Raw genomic sequence first — 21,277 nt, 5'->3', positions numbered from 1 at the left:
TTTTTAAACCATTCATGTTTTCAAAAAATCGAGTAATAGTTTCATTTCTATACGATTGGTTAGATGATTTTTCTTCTTTTATAATTTAGAAAAGTTCAGGGGGTTTTAAAAAAGTATAAGTTTAAACAGCTGTTTTTCGGAAATTCATTAAGCGTATAACTAAGGAGTTAAATTTATTTTCGGCAAGTCTCAAAAGGCTATCTCCAGAAGTGTTCGCTCTCATAAATTTGTGTAATTTAAATAATAAATCGAAAGTCTTTCATTAAAAACAAAAGATCACGGAAAATAGATATGCTTTTCATGGCAATGCAGTTACACTGAGATACTCATTGGAAAATCAATATTTATAAATATGTTTCTTTTCCTAGCAGTTAATATCATAGAATAAGTGAAATTATATGATGCTGTTGTTTGTAAAAGTAAATATTAGAGAATAAAAGCTTATCGAGAAATACGAGATTATTTGTATAAAAATGGCACCAATAAGCAAGCTATGTTGATATAGTAGAATTTAGAGTAAATTCTAAATAAAGTATGGCCGCAGGTATATGGGATAGACTTCCTCCTCATGAGTTCAAACAGCTGCAAGAGTATACAAAATGTAAGATTAAAATATTAAGCAACAATTTTTCCATAGAAATTTCTTACAGGTGTGTTAAATTTCATGACTTTAACTTATTGACTTTTTTTGGGCAATATTGGGTACCTTGTTACTTAATGTTAGCTTAATAGCCAATAAAGTAAATCTATTTTTCTAAGCATCTCTCTGTGAATTCAATAATAATAAAACATGTCTATTAGTAATCATAAATTTACAAATGTATAACAGTGCATAAATACATTTTGCATATATAAACAAGGTATTGTGTACATAATGTATGTGTGTGTATGTGTGTGTGTGTGTGTGTGTGTGTGTGTGTGTGTGTGTGTGTGTGTGTGTGTGTGTGTGTGTGTGTGTGTGTGTGTGTGTGTGTGTGTGTGTGTGTGTGTGTGTGTGTGTGTGTGTGTACTCAATACCTTGAAGCTTATGTTAAAAGACATACACAAATATTTGTAATATTTACACATACATTTTAATATTATATTTCTATTTATGTAAAGTATACTTTACATAATGTCTATAAATCATTTAGAAATAGTTTCTAAAAACAATTGCACTCTTAGTTTTAAATAAATTAGTATTTAAAAGAATATATATATATATATATATATATATATATATATACACACACACACACACACACACACACACACACACACACACACACACACACACACACACACACACACACACACACACACACACACACACACACACACACATTAAAATGTGAGCATAGAAAAATCTTTACAAGTAATACTGTGTATAGAAATAAGTGGCATGTGTTTAATTGTTTGTGTATTTATATGTACATTTACAATTAAAAATTGAAATTAAAATAGTTATCACTCAGTTAATTCAATTTTGATAAGAATTTTTAGTAACACATTACTTTGCTTGTTTTTTTTTTAAGATTCAAAGAGAAGGCTTAAAGATGTTTTAACTGAGTTTCATGCTGGTATTCATAAACATTATAACACTGAACAGGTAATAACCTAACAACATTCCTCTGAAAACATTATTTAAGGATTAATATTTGTGAATAATAATAGTGTTTTTTTATTTTTGTAAATATTTTTAAAGTAACAAACTTGCTTGTGTTTGACTGAGGTAATTTATTGATCTTAAAGATTGCAACTCCCAACAATACATTACAAAGTTTTACCAAGTAGTTGATATTTTCAAGACTAATAGTTTGTAGAACCCATGTAATATCTTAAAGATTAGCTAATTATTTTCTCAAAAGTGGAAAAATGATTTTAAAAGTTAAAACCATTTCAGTGATTTCTTTGCTAACAAAAAAAAAAATGCTAATATAAAAAGTTAAACATTTGCATTCTCAAATACTGTACAAAAATTATAGAAAGATCTATGTTAGCATGCTAGGGTTTAGATTATAAATAAAACAAGACCTTTAGTTCTTATGTTTAGCCAATGGGATATGAAGGTTTCAAACTATTTATGTCATCTTACTTGGGAGAAAGTATTAGTGATGAACTATGTCAAACTTTATTTTGGACATTTCACAAGAAAGTTCCTCAAGTGGGTGTGAAGTCACCTGAGATGCCCTCTGCCCTTATTAGAAAGTTTATTGAAGAAGGTGGAGCAAATGAAGAAGCTGGAGATATATACAATGCCACACCAAGTGAGAATTTTTTGTTCTTATGTTATAATTAAACAAATATCTTGAATTCTTAAGTGCTTTTGATGTCATTTTTCATATAACTAGATTATCAATTTAATTGCTAAACTAAAAAAAATTTATTTGTTCATTCTTGGTATTTAGATCTTCTATTTTCAAGGATTGCCAAAGGTGCTCGTCGCGCTACACTGGTTGCTACTGCAACTGTTGTTGCTGGTATAACTCCAAGCATTTCAAGCTGTAATTCAGCAAATGCATTAAATGAAGTAAATAATGAGACTCATCACAAGATGAAACCTAATGGTAAATATCATCAGTTAGGTTAGTGTTAAGCCATCTATTTTTCATTTTGTTCCACATTTAGATGATATCATCTGTTTTATAATATACATTTTGATATTTGTTATTGATGATCTTTCAAGACTGACCTTAGGAAGGTACACATTTTTGTGACTAGCTAACTTTTCTCTAAAACAAGTTTTTATACTAAATGTACACGCAGCAGTTTGCAAAAATAATGAATAAGTACAGTTTTAATCACTATGAGATTGTAATTTGATTTAAAAAATATTCACCCTACTGCAACTTGATTAGCACTTTGTACTCAGTTTAGCATAATAGTATAGCTTGTTCATGGAAACGATAGCAGTTTCCTTTTACTATTTTGATTTATATTTTATGATGATGTTTAATTCTTTAAATTTCTCTCTTTTTGTGCCATTTTTGAAAATATTTTCTTAAAAAAATGTGACTGGAAATACAATTTTGTAGTTGGGTATTACAAATATTTTCATCTATTATCAATATGTAATCATATTGGTGTAAATCTTTTCTCCCTCAAAGTTGGCACATAATTGATGTCATTAATAACAGAACAAATTATACATTATATTTCCTAACAATTAGCTGTGTTAAAAAAAAAAGTTATTCATAACTTAATAAGTAAATGAAAATAGTTGATGAAACATAAATAAATGAATAAATGAAAATGGAAGCAAAAAATCTCAAAAATATGTCATCTACTATTTTCTCACAACTTACTGTCCTTTTTTTTAAGTAAAAATTTACATTATTGGCTTAAGTAGGTAATGGTCAAAAGTAAAATTAAAATGTACAAATTTTTATATGAAATATTTTGGAAAATAAACTATAGTAAATAAGCAAAATAAGAAGCTTCTACAATGAACACTGCTAAATTCTTAAAAAACTTAAATATAAAATAAAACCTGATGCAAAATGTTGACAGAGTAATTGTAGCAACACATGTAAAACTTCTTATAAACATGAAAACCTCTTATAAACATGTAAAACTTCTTATAAACATGAAAACTTCTTATAGTCAAGTAGTCTTAAAGTTTTTGAAGTAATTTAAGTAGTTAGATTCCTCTGCTGAGGAAAAGTATTTTTCAATTACATAAAATGTTTTAAAAGCTATTCAATGAGCTGATCTTGCAGTAATTGAGAGATCAGCTCGTTGAATAACTTTCTTTCATTGTGGATTTAAAGGATTTTAATCCACAATTGAAAAAACTTAAACTGATTGGTCCTAATTTAGATTTTGGAATATATAAAAATGCCTTTTTATTTCAGGTAATGTTTTTATAGCTTAGTTCACATTAAATCTTGGTTTTAAATTTGTGATCAGTTAATCGGAGCATTCTTTATTTACATTCCATATTTAAAAAACTGACCATAATCTAGCTGTGATTTAAAATATCAAAAGCCAATCTTAAATCAATGAACATAGCCCCTGTTAGTTTACCTGCATCATTACATAAGTCCTGATAGAATCTATGAACAATTTAGCTGCAAATTCAGTACTTCTATTCTGACAGAATCTAAATTGTTGTTTAGCTGGTTGTTTTCTGTCTCTCAAGATGGTCCATAAGTTGGGAGTGTATACAGCATTCTAAGATTTTGAAACCATGATATGTCACTAGTAGAAAAATGGTTGGTTAATAGTAGGAGTGTGACTAGTTGACAGTATGTGCTATATTTGTATACCATATGTGTTAACTAAAAACTAAAAAACTAAAAATATGTAAATATTCATTAAAGACGAAGTGATGATAACATGTAAAAATTTCAGTTTGAAGAATTTTTAATTTCAAACTTAGTTGTACAAGTTTTGTAACTTTTTTGATGACTTAAAAAAAATGAATTTGTTGCTAATTAAGTGGCTGATATCTGAGTGCTTTGTCTGAAGTAGTAAGTTTTGCCTTAAAGAAAAATTAAATTCAACATTGCTGTTTCTAAATTTAAAGTCAATGAGCAACCAAAAAGTACTACCCAATAATTTAAATCCATTCTTAAGTTTTTAGAATTATAAATAAAATCCCACTCCAACTTTTCAGATCCACTCATCTATAATGCATAAAAAAAACTCTTTTATCTCAAACATATTGGGGTTCTCTTCACAACAACAACAACAAAAAAACAACCTTAATTTGATGTTTTTTAATTTAATGATTTGATGAAGAGAGAGAGAGAGAGAACTGCAGTGTGCTAGAAATAGATATGGTGAAAAAAACCTATTTGTATGCAACTTGCTCTATTTCAAAATATTTTTTTTTTTCACATTATAACATTAAATTTTTATCATTTATAACTACATCTTCTGCTTTCTATAGAAAACAAAATGATTGTTATGGCAATAAACTCTAATTTTGGTGAATATTAAATCAAAGTGTTTTTGTTTAAATTTTTAAATATTTATAAGCTGTAATATTTTATTCATAGAAAATTTGTAGGATCTTTGCAGTTTTAACTTACTACAGCATTATCTGCTTTCTGAGGAAAAACATAATTAGCATAATATCAATCAAGTCAAGTTTTATTTAATATTAAATATGAGTTTTACTTAAAAAACTTTTTAAAAAACTATAAAAATTCAGCCATTTAAATTTTTGCTTGATTAACCATAATCATATATAGCTACAGCACCTTTATTTGCTTCATATAAAAAAAACTTAACTTACAGCAAAAAAAAATAAAATTAATAAATTAGAAAGTAATTTTTGTAAGTACAAAAAAATATCTCTTAAACATTGGTTTATTACAGTTTGTAGTACTTAAGGTCACAGGTTTGCTCTGGTTTAGTTTTTTTTTCAAATTTTTTTTTACTAATATTGCTCTATTGGTTACAGAAGCAACAATGTCCTTTTCTAAATTAAACCAAATGAAGCTTTTTATTGTAGAGCCAGGGGTTTGACAAGTAATTTTACAACGCTTACATTTTGATTGTTGTGATTATTCAGAATGTTCAAAATAGCTCTTTACTTCATATTCTCTAGATTAACATGCATTATCAAAAGTGGCCATATTTGTCACTTCTTTAAATAAAAAATTTTACTTTTAAAAATTTTAAGATTTAAAGAAACAATAAAAAAATTATTTATCTTTTTTTACTTACTTTGGCTATAATACAGAAAGTGAATACCTTTTTAAGATCAGCCTTACTCTGAAATATGTTTCTTAGGAAATGAATTTTTTTTTAAATTCAAAGTATTTTATTATAGTAAATATCTTGCAATATTTTTAATTACTTTTCTTAGTTACATGAATATTTTTATTAAAGGCTTTTCTTTGTATTAACTTTAATTATTTACTTTTTTAGAAGAAGTGTCTTCCTTGCGCACTTCTTCTTACTTAGAGAACCATTCTCCAGAAAATCAAGTTTTAACAAATGATGACTCTACTAAATCACCTAGGGATTTTAACGATCTATGCCTTGTTCCTATGATTGAAATAAAAGAAATTGCTTGTTACTTATCACTACTTGAGGGTGGTGATGTGCAAGATAAACTAGAATGTAAGGCATTTTTAAAAAGTTAAATGATCTCTTTCTTAACATATTTAAATGTTAATATCTGTTTTATTATCCATTAGGAGTTAAAACTTGAGAAATGTTACTGAATATTTGAGCTAAAATAATTTATGAAGCATAATTAGCATTTTTAAGAATTAAACTTCAACTGGGACCTATTCCTAGGTTTTTATTCCAAAACACTTATATACAGCAAGATGATTTTAAAATAAAAGATGCAGATTTTCCAATTATTTTTGAAGGTCTTTTTGTTATTATTGGTTTTTAAGAAATGGTTTGTAAGTGTGATCTAAGTGAATACTTTAAATTCTCTTTCTTTCTTGGTAATTTATTTCATTCCGAAATATTTTATTACTGAAATTTTTTGTTTGTTTTGGTGCTGTTTACAGTTTAATAAAACTATCTAACTTAGAGAGGAAATCTTACTGAATTTGTTTTTGCAATTAAATAAAACCTGTTTTTGATTTATTTTTATGATTTATTGATTAGGAACCCAATTCATGAAGTATTTTTTTTAAATGAAATTTACAAATTTTTTTGGAGTAAAGAATTAGGCTTAACTACCTTTATAAACTACTTTATATTTTTTTAATTTTTAGTTGTGTTTCGAGTTTATGACAGTGATAACAACAATTATTTGGATCAAAAGGTAAAAACCGTTTGTAATGACTATATTGTATTTAAAATGTAAAAAATATATACTATAAGCATGAAGAAAGTTGAATATGCAACCATAGTGTTTTGTTGAATATGCAACCATAGATAAAATTCAAAATTAATGATTGGAAGATTTCTACCAAGCTCTAGTTTAAGAGTAAGCAGGTGTTTGAATGGTTGAAGGAAATTTCTTTGCTGCATAATGTATAAAATTTGACCACTTTCATTTTTATTCAATGCTAAGTTGATCTAAAATGAAAAAATGATCAAATTTTTAAATACTACTAAGGTATTCAAAAACATTTTTTTTTTCATTTTTAGTTTGTAAATTTCAAGTTTTCCAATATAAGTTAGTGATAATTTTCTGACAGATACTTGTTATTGTTCTCAAGACACAAATTTGTAATGTTGTTACAATAGTACTAGGTGTGGTACTGTAATAAAAACTAGGCTGAAACTGATGGTATAGAGTCATAGTCAAAAGTACAAATACATTAATAGTCCTGTTTGTAAGGATACAAAGTATTAACACTAGTTAAGTACATGGATGAAAAGTATATAAGCAAGATAACAATCCAATATCAACTTAAACTTTGATTTCAAATACAAAAAAAATGTGTCCTGAAAATGATATACCCATCAACATTCTCATTATTCTTGTGAACTCTCTTCCATGACAATGTCAATTGACATTACTACATATGGGTACCCAGTTGTGAGACTCACACAGCTAATATTTTTCTTTAGCTGTGTAATAGACACCTTTATCTAATAGTCACTATTTCCGAAGTTTTTGAAGTTTTTCTTTGAAAATATCTTTTCAGACTGTAATCTTTTAAAATTAGATTACTATATTAGCAGGCGCATGGTTTTAGTTCAAACATCAGTAAAAAAGACTCTCCCACTCTTTGTTAAATACCCAACACTACATTCAAATTTTTGTTTAGCTATTGCTAGAGATTGATTAGTTAGATTTAAGTTTTTTTTTGTTTAGCTAAGACTGTGGTTTTGAAAAAAGAACAATACAAAAATATCTTCAATCTTTTTTTGGAGAATTTGTAAAAACATTTCAACATATACCTGCACGCCTAACAAACAACCTGTGTAGGGTATAATTCCTCCCTGACATTTTTCTTTTTTTCCCCTTGTTATTTGTTAGCTAACAATTGTGTTTATTTTATCAAGGAACTGGAATCAATTGTAAATCAAATGATAAGAGTGGCAGAATATCTTGGCTGGGATACTGCCGCTATTCAGCCGGTATATAGTTCTTTTAGTTTTAATGTCTTTTTCAAAATTATTCTTTCAGAAGTGTGTATCAGTTTCTTACTCAAGCAATAGGAAAATCAAAATTTATTTATTCTAGTATTTTATTTGTAAATAATGACATAACAGAGTGCAAGGTCATTCAATTATTTTAGATATTAATGGATATGTTGGCAGATATGGACTGTGATGCTGATGGTCAAATTAGTATTGAAGAATTTATTAAAGGAGGAATGAATAATATACCATTTTTAGTTTTACTTGGAATGGATGTAGTATGTTACTTTTTTGTTTTTCTTTTAAGCAATTTTTTTCTAACTATTTTTAATCTATGTTGCATTTAGCATGTTTGTTGAATATATGTTTCTATATATATTTTTTGTATTCTCTTTTTTTTTTTTAAACTAAGAAAGTTGATGAAGAGGGCAAACATCAGGTACAATTTAAATAAAATTTCTTAAACAATTTTTTTGTTTACTTGTTGATATATTGCTTATTTTACTTTCTATGATTATCAGCTGCAGCTATTTAGTTGCAGCAAGTAATCATAGTAGTTACAATTTACACTCTGTATTTGTTATTCATAAAATCCTAATCTTATCTATTCCTTGTTAATTTTTGCTAAGCAATTATTTGTTTTCAATAATTTAGTCGAATTCAAATGTTTTTATCAATTTTTTTTAGTGGCACATGAAGCATTTTAAGTCCCAAGCTTTCTGCAATATATGCCACAGTGCTTTGACTGGATTTCATCGGAAACAAGGGCTTGTTTGCATTTGTAAGAAAAATATATGTAGTAAAATATATGTAATACAAATATATTGATTTAAGTTTTTGAAGTTTTTAACTATTACATTTATCTTTAAGTTTATTTTCAAGCTTTTTAGTTTTAGTTTTTTAAAGAAAACTAACAACACTAATCCCAATTTGTTACCTCTTTCACTTCCTCTAATAATGGTCTCTGTTTTTTGGCACAGAAATAAGAATTACTAATGATCTTTTGTAGTTTGCCATTTTACCTGCCATGAAAGATGTGTAAAGAGAGTACCTAATTCTTGTATACAAACATATACGGAGTCGAAATCAAAAATGAAAGCTACGGTATTATTTATATTCATTTTTAAGTATGCATTTAGGTAGTATTTCTTACCAAGTTTGATATTTCTTGGTAAAAAGTTTTAATGAGAATATTCTGGAATTTTTCAGCTGAGGTTTTCATTTAGTTTTTAGCTAAGCTTCATTTATTTTTTCTTTTTCCTTCTGATTAGAAAAACTTTCATCCTGAAACATTTTTTTCAGGTTATGGACCACCATTGGGTTGAAGGCAATTGTGCAGGCAAATGTTCCAAGTGTAATAAAACAATTAAAATAAACTGTTTAACTGGACTGCATTGTGTATGGTGTCAAGCTAAAGTAATTTTCTATGTTTTATAAAATAAAAGATTTTGAGGGCTGAGGGAAGGAGTTTTTATTAAAAGGGACTCTTGTTAAAAGATTGTAATAAAGTATAACAAAGCATGATTAATAATTGATGAAAGTTGGTATTTATATGATGTAAAGCAGTGAAAGTGTAAAATTACATCAATTAGATATTAAGTAAACGGTAAGAGATGAATTTTAAAATAACAGAATTGAACTTTTCATATTTCAATCAAAGCATTTAAATAAGAAAGTTTTTTAAGTTTGAAGAGTGTTCAAAAAACAAACAACTTCTTATATTTTCTAAAAGCATGTCAATAATTTATATATTTGTATATTTAATACTTTAAAGATAGTAATAGTATTAGTTTTCTAAGGTTTTAAAGAAAAAGACAATTGACTCTTAGTTTTGCCTATTTATCAATTTAAAAAGAAAATCCTACATTCTGCTTTAATCAACTGAGAAACATGATATACACACTAAGAAGTACAACAATAAGAAACACAAAATAAGAGCTTTAAGAAAGTTTTGTTTAATTTTTTTGTAACAGTAAATTACATTAAACACACACAATAAATACACATTAAATACATAATTAAAAGAAAAAAAACTTTATGAGAAGGAGAATAAAGATGTTAATCTTGATTTTAATCTTAATAAAATTGGTGAATAATTGATATTAAAAATGAAAAATTTGTGAGGAGGAGAATATTGATGTTAATCTTGATGTTCTCCTCCTCACAAAGTTTTTCAGAGCAACAATTAGGTGGCAGACCATTTTAAAAAAAAACATAGGGTGCAAAAAAGTTTTAGGACTTGTAGACCATTGTACTTGGTAGTGCCAATTGGTAAAGGCCTGTAAGTGACTACATATAAAAATTATCTCCTTGGTGGGTTAGATAGACTCCAGACATGTTGCCTTAACATGTGGTTTTACAAAAGCAGTAAATGCTTTGAAGTCCTTTCTTGGCAACTGGTTAATCATAAGTACACAAAAATACTATATCTAAACCTAATCAATATTAAAGAAAGCTGTCTACAGAAGTGTAAGTACATCATTTGTTGCTTTGTTCTTGGATAAAATATCTTTTTGAAAAATGCCACCAAAAAAATTTTGTTGTTGCCTCTTGGTTTTTGTTTTCCTTGTAAAGAATATTTGAGGATTACTTTGGTTGGTGGTCTCTTTGATTGAACATAATAATAGGAATTACCCAATAAAAATAAAAAACGTCATGAGGAGGAAAATATTGATTAACATTAATATTTTCCTCCTCATGAAGTTTTTCAGAGCTACTATCAGGTGGCAGATTATCAAAATGTTTCAGGTTTACTTTGGTTTGTTGGTCTCTTTGATTGAAATTGAATAAAGAAGAAAAAGATTTTTGATCATTTGTTTTTACTATAATATTCTGTTATTTGATTGTCTTAAATGTAAGTGAATGATTCCAAGCTTACCTGCACAATAAAAGCACAGTTTTTGAATGTAATGGGAATGAAAATGATAAGAGATGATTTGCATCTTACTTATTTTAACACTATTGTATATTACCTTTTTAATGTTTTTTTTTTGTTTTAAAAGATGTATGTTTAATACATATATGATATATAATGTATAAACATGCTGTTTTTTTTTTGTTGTAGCTATAATACATGTGTTATACATATGTTATACATATAATATAGAAATATTCTGTTCTTTGTTTGTTGTACACATCATATACTGTGCTTTAGGATTTCTTTAAACATGTCTTAGGTACACAATCGTTGTGTTCAATACATGCAAGTAGAATGCTCACTAGGCAAACATCGTGTTCATATTTTGCCACCAATATGCATAACCCCTCAAACTGCAGTATGTTAAATGTTACACATTGTGTTATTAAGTTATGCATTTTACAAACATGTTCTGTTTTTACAATTTTTCTTTTAATTTACATGGATGCAATAAATTTTTAGAAAAGGGGAGCTCGTGATGGTAGAGAAAAGAAAAATTCTGTAATTAGTTACGATGGTATACCAATGATGATTTCTCCACTTCCTAATAGTCAACCTTTAGTGGTCTTTGTTAACCCAAAAAGTGGTGGTAGACAAGGTGCAAAGTAAGCAGATATTTTTTCTTGATGCTTTTTTTGTTAATAAAAACTCAATAACATAGGAATTAAAATTATATTTTCATTAAAAAATTACTAAATACAAATTTTTTTAACAATATAGTAAATGAATACAAAACAGCAATATCAATTCTTAATACCACATCCTTGAATTTCAGAATTTCTAATTATATGTCTATTTTGATTAATAAAAAGTTGTCAGACTTTTCTATAATACTTATTTTAAAGGGTTTTTTTATGTACTTGATTAAAGTGATGTTGATATTTTTTTGGTGGATTTTACATCAGAGTTTAGTTTAAATAACACAAAAGGAAGCATTTCTTTTAGTACTTTGAAAGTGTTACTTAAAGTAAAGCCTCAGATAAAACTTTTTGATGAGAATTTCTATATGGAGTATTTTTAATTTTTTTTTTTTAATCGTAAATCGCTACAAAATTGAACATTTTCATTATCCCTTGCACCAATTTTTTTTCTTTTATTATCTCTTTAGGTTACTTAACAAATTTAGATACTTACTTAACCCAAGACAGGTGTTTAACTTAGCTGATGCAGGACCTTTTCCTGGTTTGAAATTCTTCTCACAAATACCAAATTTTCGTATACTGTGTTGTGGAGGTGATGGTACAGCTGGATGGATCTTGTCAACTCTAGGTTTTTTTTCTCATTTTTTCTCATTTTTTTTTAAGTTTAAATACCAGATATTTCTAAAAGTTATCCATGCTAAATACAAATAAAATTGTAAAAAAATGAAATGTGCCATTTCTAGATCGCTTATCCAGTTTGAAGCAGCGTCCACCAATGGCTATTCTTCCTTTGGGTAAGATTTTTTTTGTCTATCATTTATTAATCAGATTAGGTTCAGATTTGTGAGATTTCTGTCCATGTAAATGTAAGATTAGGAGCCATACTTCTTTTTATAATATTTTTTCAATTGAAGCTACAAATTGTCAAAAAAAAGTTTTCATAAATGAGCTTTCTGGATATTTAGGTACTGGAAATGACCTTTCACGCTGCTTAGGTTGGGGTGGAGGTAAGAAATTTATAAAAATAAGATCTAACTTTTTTATTTCTTTAAAATAGAAAGAATTTTAAAAAATTGAATATTTTAAAAATTTATTAATTTTTTTTTGTAGGTTATGATGGAGGAAAGATAGAAAAATGCCTCATCAAAACTGCACAAAGTAATCCTGTTGTCATGGATAGGTATTTTTTTTTATTATTACAATCAGAATTAATATAAAAATCACCACTATTTTGAGATTTCTTTGATTTTCTTAAGCTAATATTAACAAAATAGGTTGCTTATGCTATAAAAGTATAAAATTTTTAACCAGGTGGCAGATAGACTGTGAAGAAATAGATAATAATGAAGAATGTGATGTTATGCCACAAAATATTATGAACAACTATTTTTCGATTGGTGTTGTAAGTCTTGATTATATGTATTTCATAGAATAAGGCATAGAGATTTTGTTAAGAAATCTTGTGATATATTTCAAAAGGTAGAAAAGTTGTTTTTTAAAATCATAAATTGTTTAGGATGCGTCAGTCGCATTAAAGTTTCATTTACAGAGAGAAAAGAACCCAGAAAAGTTCAATAGCAGGTGCCAATTTTTACTTTTCACCCATATTGTGTATTTTTTAGAAATATAATAAGTTGTTTAAAAAAAGTATAGTTTATTCAATTGTATATTTTGTAAAAAAGTTTATAAAGAGGAAACTAGGATGGTTTTTGGCAATGGAGAAAGCAAGTTTTGCTGTGTTTTTGATAAGCATAGTATTCTGCCTATTTAAAAAAAATTAAATTCTATTTAAAGTTTTTAAATCTGTTTTTAGTGGAGGTATCTCAGCCATTACATAGAGTGATAAAGTTGAGTCTAGTTAAAATTTTTGATTAAGAATAACTATTCAGCATTTACTAATTCTTATCAAATTTCTTACTATATAGGCCATCCAATAAGTTTCTAGAATGACACATAAATTGCATTCGGTATGCCATCATATCTTGTCAACATCTTGTGCGATACTTTTTCATAACACAGAAGTTAAAATAATACTTATAATTAAAACAAGCTGTATGATAAAAAGCGCTCTCACATCATCTAAAGCAGGGGTGGCTACAACTTTTTTAATAAGGGCCAAAGTTAGCTTTTTAACTGTTAATTGGGGCCGGAGATTTTTAATAATATAGTTTTTTTAAAATATTTTATTTAAAAATATTGACTTGCAAAGGAATAACACTCAAACACCCATATTTACTAGCTTACAACATATGCTGGTCACAAGGCTATTAGGTATAATACAAATTATAGTTTACTGGTAATCACAAACCTGCCTTTTTTTCACAATACTTTTAATGTCAATAAGCAACTGACTGGTTGCGATTCTTAATGTATTTTGCAAATTAGTATCTGTCAGTACAGATCTTGTTTTGGATTTTGCAAATTTCATACAAGAAAAAACACTTTCACACAAATATGTGCTACCAAACAAGACACCCATCATTTTTGCATTGTTGACTAAGTTGGTGTACTTATTTTGGTCAAGATTTTTGTAAAATAACAATAAATTTTGTTTATTATATGCTTCTCTCAAAGTATCGCTGCATTGAAGATCAATTAGCTCCATTTGGAATTTATCTGGTACAGTTTCAATATCACCAGAGAATGGCACTGTGAACAATTGGATTTTGTCTGCATGATTCTTAACATCTGCAAACCCTTTTGAAAATCTTGTTTTCAATTCAGCAATACAGGTAACAAATTTCGCTGTGTTTCCAGGATTCAGCTCACCCAAAGTTGGAAAATGACTGAAATTTCCAGTTCTCAATTGCTGCTCCCACAAAATTAATTTCAACTGAAAGGCTAGGATAAGGTTGTACATTTTTCAAATTAATTGATCTTTTCCTTGGAGTTCTTTGTTAAGTATATTGTAATGTTGGGTCAAGTCTTCTAGAAATGCAAATTTTTTAATAAACTCTTTTTCTTCTAGCTCTGGTGGATAATCTTTGTTGATAATTTTGAAACAATCCAACATATTTTGTCTTAAATCATAAGTTCTTTTGAGCATATTACCTTTAGAAAGCCATCTCACCTCAGTATAACAAAGCAGACCACCATATTCAGAGTCATTTTCAGCAAGAAAAGCCTTAAATTGCCTACTTCGTAATGCACTGGACTTAATGCTGTTTATTGCTTTAACTACTACAGACATTACATTTTCCACATCCATAGTCTTTGCTGTTAAATTTTGCTGATGAATAATACAATGCAGCTTAATTAATGACAAGTTGTTTTCTGCCATTTCATTTTCCAGTCTGGAAACAACACCCATTTTTTTTCCAATCACTGAGCTGCCACTATCTGATGTAATTGGAATTAATCTGTTGTAAGTCAAGTTTTTAAAAACTTTCTTCATGGCAAGAAAAATGTCTTCTCCTGTTGTTTTGCCTTGCATAGGATAGATGTCAAGTAGCTCTTCAGTAACAAGAAATTCATTATCAATACCACGAATAAAAATAGCTAATTGAGCAGTTTGTGATATATCAGTTGATTCATCAATAGCTATTGAATAATACTGAAATGCTTTTATTTTTTCGGTCAATGACAAACTTAGATCATCAGCAATATCACATGTTCTTCGTGTAATTGTTTGTCTTGAGAGGGAGATATTATTTAAAATTTTCAACTTTTCAGGACAAATGTTTTTGAACACAATTTAAAGAGATTCCTTAATAATTTCCCCATCACTGAATGGTTTACAATTTTTAGCTAAAAGAAGACTCATTTCATAACTTGCATTAGCAGCATTTTCTGTTTCAGTGTTGCCCCTTTTTAACAAATCTTGTTGTTCAAATAACTTACTTTTCAATTTAATTGATTTTTCTTTCCGCACCTCGTTGACAAACTGATTATAAGTTTTTGAATGTTTTGTATCATAGTGCCTCCTTAGATTATATTCTTTGCCAATTCATTACATATTAAACCAATTCATTACATATTAAACATACTAGCACTGAATTACATTCAACAAAAAAGTATTTAGCTTGCCATTCATCATTAAATAAACGACATTCCTTGTCGATTTTTCGTTGTTTTGATTTTGAAGATGCCATTTACAATTAAAAAATGCAAATGGTAATTGCCGGCAGTGCTGGAAATTAATCCTGCGATTAATTGCCGGCAGGATTTTTTTAATATATTTTTAATTATTTAAAGCGATTGTTTTTTTACAAAAAATATTTTAAAATATTAATTTATAAATTTAAATATTATATAATTTATTAATAATATATATGTTTATAGTTTTTTTTATTATCTTTACAATTAACTGACGGGCTGGATAAAAGGTTGCTGAGGGCCGGAGTTGGCCTGTGGGCCTTATTGTGGCCACCCCTGATCTAAAGGAAACTTTTATGATAAAAATCATAGTATTTTTAGCTTTTGACATCTAAAGCAATTAGCAAAAGTTAAAAAAATTGGAGCAATGTTCCATATATAATTATGATTAGAAGTATAACATCTTTTGATGTCAACTTTGCTTTTTCTGACAAGCAGTTTTTAGTTGTAATAAAGCTTTTTTTCCTCATTAAAAGTGGAATAAAACTTTTATGTTTCAATTTTAATTGCAACTGAAAAGTGAATCATGCAAATTTTATCTATAAATCTATAAACTTTAAGATTCATAATATTATCTTTAAGAAAATGAGCTGTATTAAAAAAGTGTTAAGAATATTTACATTTTTATTTAGATTTAAAAACAAATTGCGCTACTTTGAGGCTGGAACATCAGAGCAATTAGCTGGTTCTTGTAAAGGTCTTCATAATGATGTGGAGTTAATTGTAAAGTTTGTTTTAATTTTTAATTTAATTTTAATTCTGTTTGTAAAAAATTCTAACTTAACATTATATGAGATATTAAAAATATTATTAACATATTTGAGAATATGTTATTAAAACCTTAAAGTTTTAATGTGTTAATAACATATTTTAAAATGTATAAAGAATGCTTTTAACATTTCATCTAACATTATCATATATTGTAAAACATATAATAACATATGAACATAATCTAATGTCTGATTTTTTTCTGGTAGTGTGATGGGAAAAAAGTTGATCTACCACCATTAGAAGGAATAGCAATTTTAAACATACCAAGTATATATGGTGGGGCTAATATATGGGGAGAATCGGAAAAAGGCAATAAAAAAGATTCCAGTGATTTGTCTAATGCTGTTCAAAGTAAGCTTTTCACATTTGTTTTAATGTTTTTTAGTATTTTCAGAGATATTACTTTTCCTAAAATCTTTTTAGATATTGGTGATAGAAAAATGGAAGTTGTTGGTTTAGAAAATAGTTTATATGTTGGCCAGATAATAGCTGGAGTTCGTCAACATGGTTTGCGAATAGCTCAATGCTCAACCATAGTTATGAGGTGAATTATTTTTTGACCAAGATAGGTGTTCTATTTTCTCTGTTTAATGAAATATTATGCTATGTATGGAATAATGATGTCAACCAGTTGTTTGGTTTCTTTTCAGAGTGAAACGTTCAACTCCAATGCAAATTGATGGAGAGCCATGGCTACAAGCTCCATCAGTGGTATGATGTCTTTATTTATTTCTATTCCAGGTTAATTTATTGTGCAAAGCTATTATGAGGTTTATATATAGTACTGTATATCTGTATATGTGACACAAAACTGAACTTAAATCATATGCCACCAGTGTAAGAAGTTTTAAGCCACATAAGAATTTTCATTTTTTTTCTATTCTTTTAAAATAAAAAACTAATTTTTTTTCTTTCATTATGTTCTAAATATTATTTTTGAAATACATCTGACAGTTAGCAAATATAATGTATAATTACTGTGTTAATCTATGACATAGTCCATCAGTTTGATTCAAAAAATAATTTTAAGTGCAAATACATCTTATGCAAATGATATTTCACAATGATAGTAGTTGAATCACCACTAAAATTTGTCTATTCGTCTGTCATCAAATTGGTGTAAAACAAACAGAAGGACTTAATAAATTGACACTCCATTAAATGCTTTTTTTTTGCATCAAAGTCCCCTATTGCCAATATAATAGTAATTAAAAGATTAGTTGTAAACTACATTTGCTATAGGTTTGATGCATTTTAAAAGAAATATTTAGAATTTGATAAATAAATGAGACAAAGATAATTCATGTGGCTTTTTTTTTTTAAAAAAAAAAAAAGTAAGAAAAAAAAAAAAAAGAAAATTAAACAAGCAGTCAAAAATATTTTTTACTACATATTATTATCACTTAAAACTAAGGAGTAACTTCGAATGAATAAAAAATTTGTCAACACCTTAAGTCAGCTAATTTCTTTTTTTGTTAGCTTAACTTGAAAGAATTACTGCAAGAAACACATTTTTTGAATCTTTAAATATATGAACAAACAATCAAAAAGTACCTTTAAGTAGTCATTTTTAATATATTCCATAATATCGCCTTACTTATTTGTCTTGCTAATTAAGCAGAGATAACAGTTTGTAGTGATTAACTCTTCACTTGTTTTAATTTCTAATACCTTCAATCTTACTATTTTTTACACTCGATATCCAATGCCCATTACTCGAATATGTTCTTGAGTACTTTTACAACAAAATTATTACACAATATACAACTTGATACACACCGTTCAACTAGTTTACTTTTCTCTCTCTAGTAGGTAATATTTCTCCGCATTTCTCAACTACCTCCTCTTTCTTCTTACCTACTCCCGTAATTATGAATACCTTTATTGTTTCATTTTATTCCCTTACTTGTATACACAAAATAAATTTTTATGAGATTAATATTTAAATATTAATCTCATAGTTTAGAAAATATTAAAAGTACGTTTGACATATATTAAATAAATAAAGGAAACGTTTTACTTTATTATACAACTCTTTTCAAAAAGCTATTTCTGTTTTGTTATCTTAACAAAAATTTGAGCTATGAGTGAATCAAGATAAGTTTTTACTTCTTCTATTCCCTTTTTTTTTATGATACAAGAGCAAACTTAAAACCGGGGGGGTGTTTAATACTCACAGTCCTTTTCAATCCTTTAAGTACTAAACTAAATATATATATAAAAAGTGTTGTCAATTATTTGAATTAGGCATGGGCGTTTTTTTTCGCTAGTAACGAAAATTAACGAATAGAGTATAAATTTCTATAAAAGTTTATAACATGACAAGTTTATATTCATATAAGATTTGTTATTTTTAAAAAATATGTTTAACGGATTTAATTAAATAGCAATTCTGCGCAATGTGTTGAAAGGATGAACAGATAAAATGTGTTGAAAGGATGAACAAAATAAAATGAATGTGGAGCATCGCAATTTTTTTTCTGGAATCTTGTTACTTTATAAGTCTAAATATAAAAATTATTTCAAATTCGATTTATTTCAATTGACTGATTTTGAAATTCGTATTTTTATTCGTTGTTAATTGAAAATCAAGACAGCGATACTTGAATATCTACATTTTGCATCCGACGACTACTGTTATTCATATTTTAGATATCGATTAGGCATCGAAATCAAACACCGATGTGCGTCGCCCCATCACAAAAGAGTAGGAATTTTTTTCATTTTCTTAAGCGTAGTGCAGCTGATGAGTAAGTTTGTTTTGCTATTGGGAAAGCATTCGCTGATTTTTAGATTTTATATACCGCTCGTTATTCTTTTTCTTTTCTTTTTCTTTTTTTTGGTTAGATTTTAAAAAAAACTTTTTCCAGAAAGATCTTCGAATTTCTTGCATTTTGATTGGATTTTTTCTGTTTTACAATTTTTTTCCCTGAGATTTACTTCATCTTTTACGGTTTCAAGCATACACAAATCTTTGTTTCAACTAATATATTATACAACCCCTCATAAATTTTATATATATATATATATATATATATATATATATATATATAAACTGCTATTATAAAATAAATGATGCATTTCCCCAAAATATGTAATTCCTCCCCCGTAAAATAAGTGCCTTTATTTATTTATTTATTTCAAGGTGATATAATTATAACGGAAAAATAGGTTTTTTATTTGGTCAGATTTTAATTTATTTGTAAATACGAAAATATATCTAATAGCAAATATATACGTTCAAATGCATATATATATATATACATATATAGATTGTACATATACACACTATAATCAACAAACGCGCTGGCGTGTTGAGCTACGCGAGTCTTCTAATGTTAATATATTGTTACGTTTATTAATTTTTACAATGTCTTTGTTAAGTACAGTTTTCTGCGTTTTACTTTTTCATTTATGGTCAAATCTTGCCAAGTCGTTTTTATTTGATCTTTTTGAAAAGAAATTTTCGTAAAGGTTTCGTCCTCTATTCGTTTTGGAAACTGCTGCGCAGCACCTTAAAACGTTTGACTTTTAAAATACATCACAATTAATTTGGGAAGAATGAAAAGAAAATCTTTAAAGATATTTTTTTTAAGCAAAGAAAACTTATAATTTCTTGGTATAAGAAATAAAACTTATAGTTCGTTCTCAAAGTTTCAATCCCCAATCCCAGTTTCGTGCGTTTTCGTAGTGACAATAAACTCTCTAAATGTACAGTTGAATCCCGTTAACTCGGACCCTGGATAAGTCGGACTTTTATTAAGTCGGACGGAATTTCAATACCCCTTGAACATTCTCTATCAACTTACTGTATAATCATCCGCTTAAGTCGTACCCTGGTTAAGACGGACCATTCGCTAACTCGTACTGTTTTTTGGGGTCCCTTCGGCAAAAAACTTCGCTTAACTAGGACTTTTATTTTGTATTTGCATATAAGTGCGTATAAAACAAAACTTCCAATACTTCAATCAAAATTCCAAACTCTAAACGCTCGAAAATAAAATACTTTTGCGTCAAATGTAATTAAACATAGCTAAACATTTTCACCGAGAGCTTTCGATTTAGTTAAGCTTCGATTAAATTCTATTTGTTAATAACTACTATAACTAACCTACATTAAAAATCTAAAAATATCAATTAAATTAAATTTAATTAAAAATATCAATTAATTACTTTCGCGTCGTTTCAAATAGCTCTGAATGCTTCAAAGCTGATTGAAAAAGAATTGTGCGAGTCACTGAAATAAACATCAATTTTGGACTTTTTTCGTTTATAGAATATATATTATATATACAAAAATATATATTTCACATAAGACTATATTGTTCAATATATGTGTACATAATATTTATATATCGAGGAACATTCGATAAGTCCCGAAATCTCAATAAGTCGGACATTTTCAAAAAGTCCGACTTAACGAGAGCTTTGGTTAATTCGGACATTTGCTAAGTCGGACAAAAAATATATACACCTTCAGAGTCCGAGTTAACGGGATTCTACTGTATTTCTTATAATCAGTAGTTTATAAAGCCCTGCGTCCGAATAAACGTTCAATATTATGAAACGATTGACATCAATGTACATAAGCTTTTCACATCTATTTTTTTGTTCAAAATCTTAGAACATAAGTTTAGGTATCATTTTAATTATTTTAGCTACACATGCGTTGTGCGTTTTGTTAATAGTGTTAAGTCTCTCATGAGGAATATGGACTTAAAACTGCAGTCGTAAAAATTTGTCCATATTTTAAATTTTAAAGTTTTAGGTTTTATATATTTTTTAAAAAACTTTTCTTTAGCTTTTCCTCAGCTTTTTACTGTACTTTTCTCAAAAAAAAAAACAACAGAAAAATGATAAAAAA

General features: G+C 27.5%; 1 protein-coding gene across 8 annotated transcripts; it reads left to right on the top strand.

Moving 5' to 3' along the window:
- The first annotated feature begins 175 nt into the window (after positions 1-175).
- Positions 176-19,400, top strand: LOC145190569 (diacylglycerol kinase beta-like). 8 transcript variants are annotated; one of them, XM_090091794.1, is made up of 25 exons: positions 176-601; positions 1,515-1,588; positions 2,033-2,246; positions 2,388-2,564; positions 5,860-6,054; positions 6,669-6,718; positions 7,912-7,986; positions 8,148-8,267; positions 8,402-8,428; positions 8,677-8,770; positions 8,999-9,093; positions 9,292-9,405; positions 11,166-11,264; positions 11,369-11,511; positions 12,015-12,175; positions 12,291-12,341; positions 12,513-12,554; positions 12,658-12,727; positions 12,859-12,949; positions 13,064-13,128; positions 16,275-16,365; positions 16,620-16,764; positions 16,837-16,957; positions 17,064-17,124; positions 19,066-19,397. In XM_090091794.1, the coding sequence occupies exons 1-25, from the start codon at positions 535-537 to the stop codon at positions 19,165-19,167; spliced, it is 2,544 nt and encodes an 847-aa protein (XP_089947920.1). In that variant the 5' UTR covers positions 176-534; the 3' UTR covers positions 19,168-19,397. The 8 variants fall into 8 exon arrangements, with proteins under 8 accessions (XP_089947920.1, XP_089947917.1, XP_089947923.1 ...); XM_090091791.1 differs by having other exon boundaries at positions 16,620-16,957; positions 19,066-19,399; XM_090091797.1 differs by lacking the exon at positions 11,166-11,264 and having other exon boundaries at positions 19,066-19,398.
- Positions 19,401-21,277: the final 1,877 nt, after the last annotated feature.

This window comes from Hydra viridissima, unplaced genomic scaffold, assembly GCF_058129835.1.
Source record: "Hydra viridissima isolate aposymbiotic clone 2 unplaced genomic scaffold, HvirCarnegie_v1 scaffold_6, whole genome shotgun sequence".
In the NCBI taxonomy this organism is placed as follows: Eukaryota; Metazoa; Cnidaria; class Hydrozoa; order Anthoathecata; family Hydridae; genus Hydra; species Hydra viridissima.
This window is presented reverse-complemented; position numbering and strand designations above follow the sequence as displayed.

Excerpts from the sequence above, each read along its gene's own strand:
- LOC145190569 (XM_090091791.1), top strand. The coding sequence starts at position 535 with ATGGCCGCAGGTATATGGGATAGACTTCCTCCTCATGAGTTCAAACAG. Across the intron at positions 6,719-7,911 it reads ACAATTATTTGGATCAAAAG|GAACTGGAATCAATTGTAAA; the intron begins GTAAAAACCGTT and ends TATTTTATCAAG. Across the intron at positions 13,129-16,274 it reads CCAGAAAAGTTCAATAGCAG|ATTTAAAAACAAATTGCGCT; the intron begins GTGCCAATTTTT and ends ATTTTTATTTAG.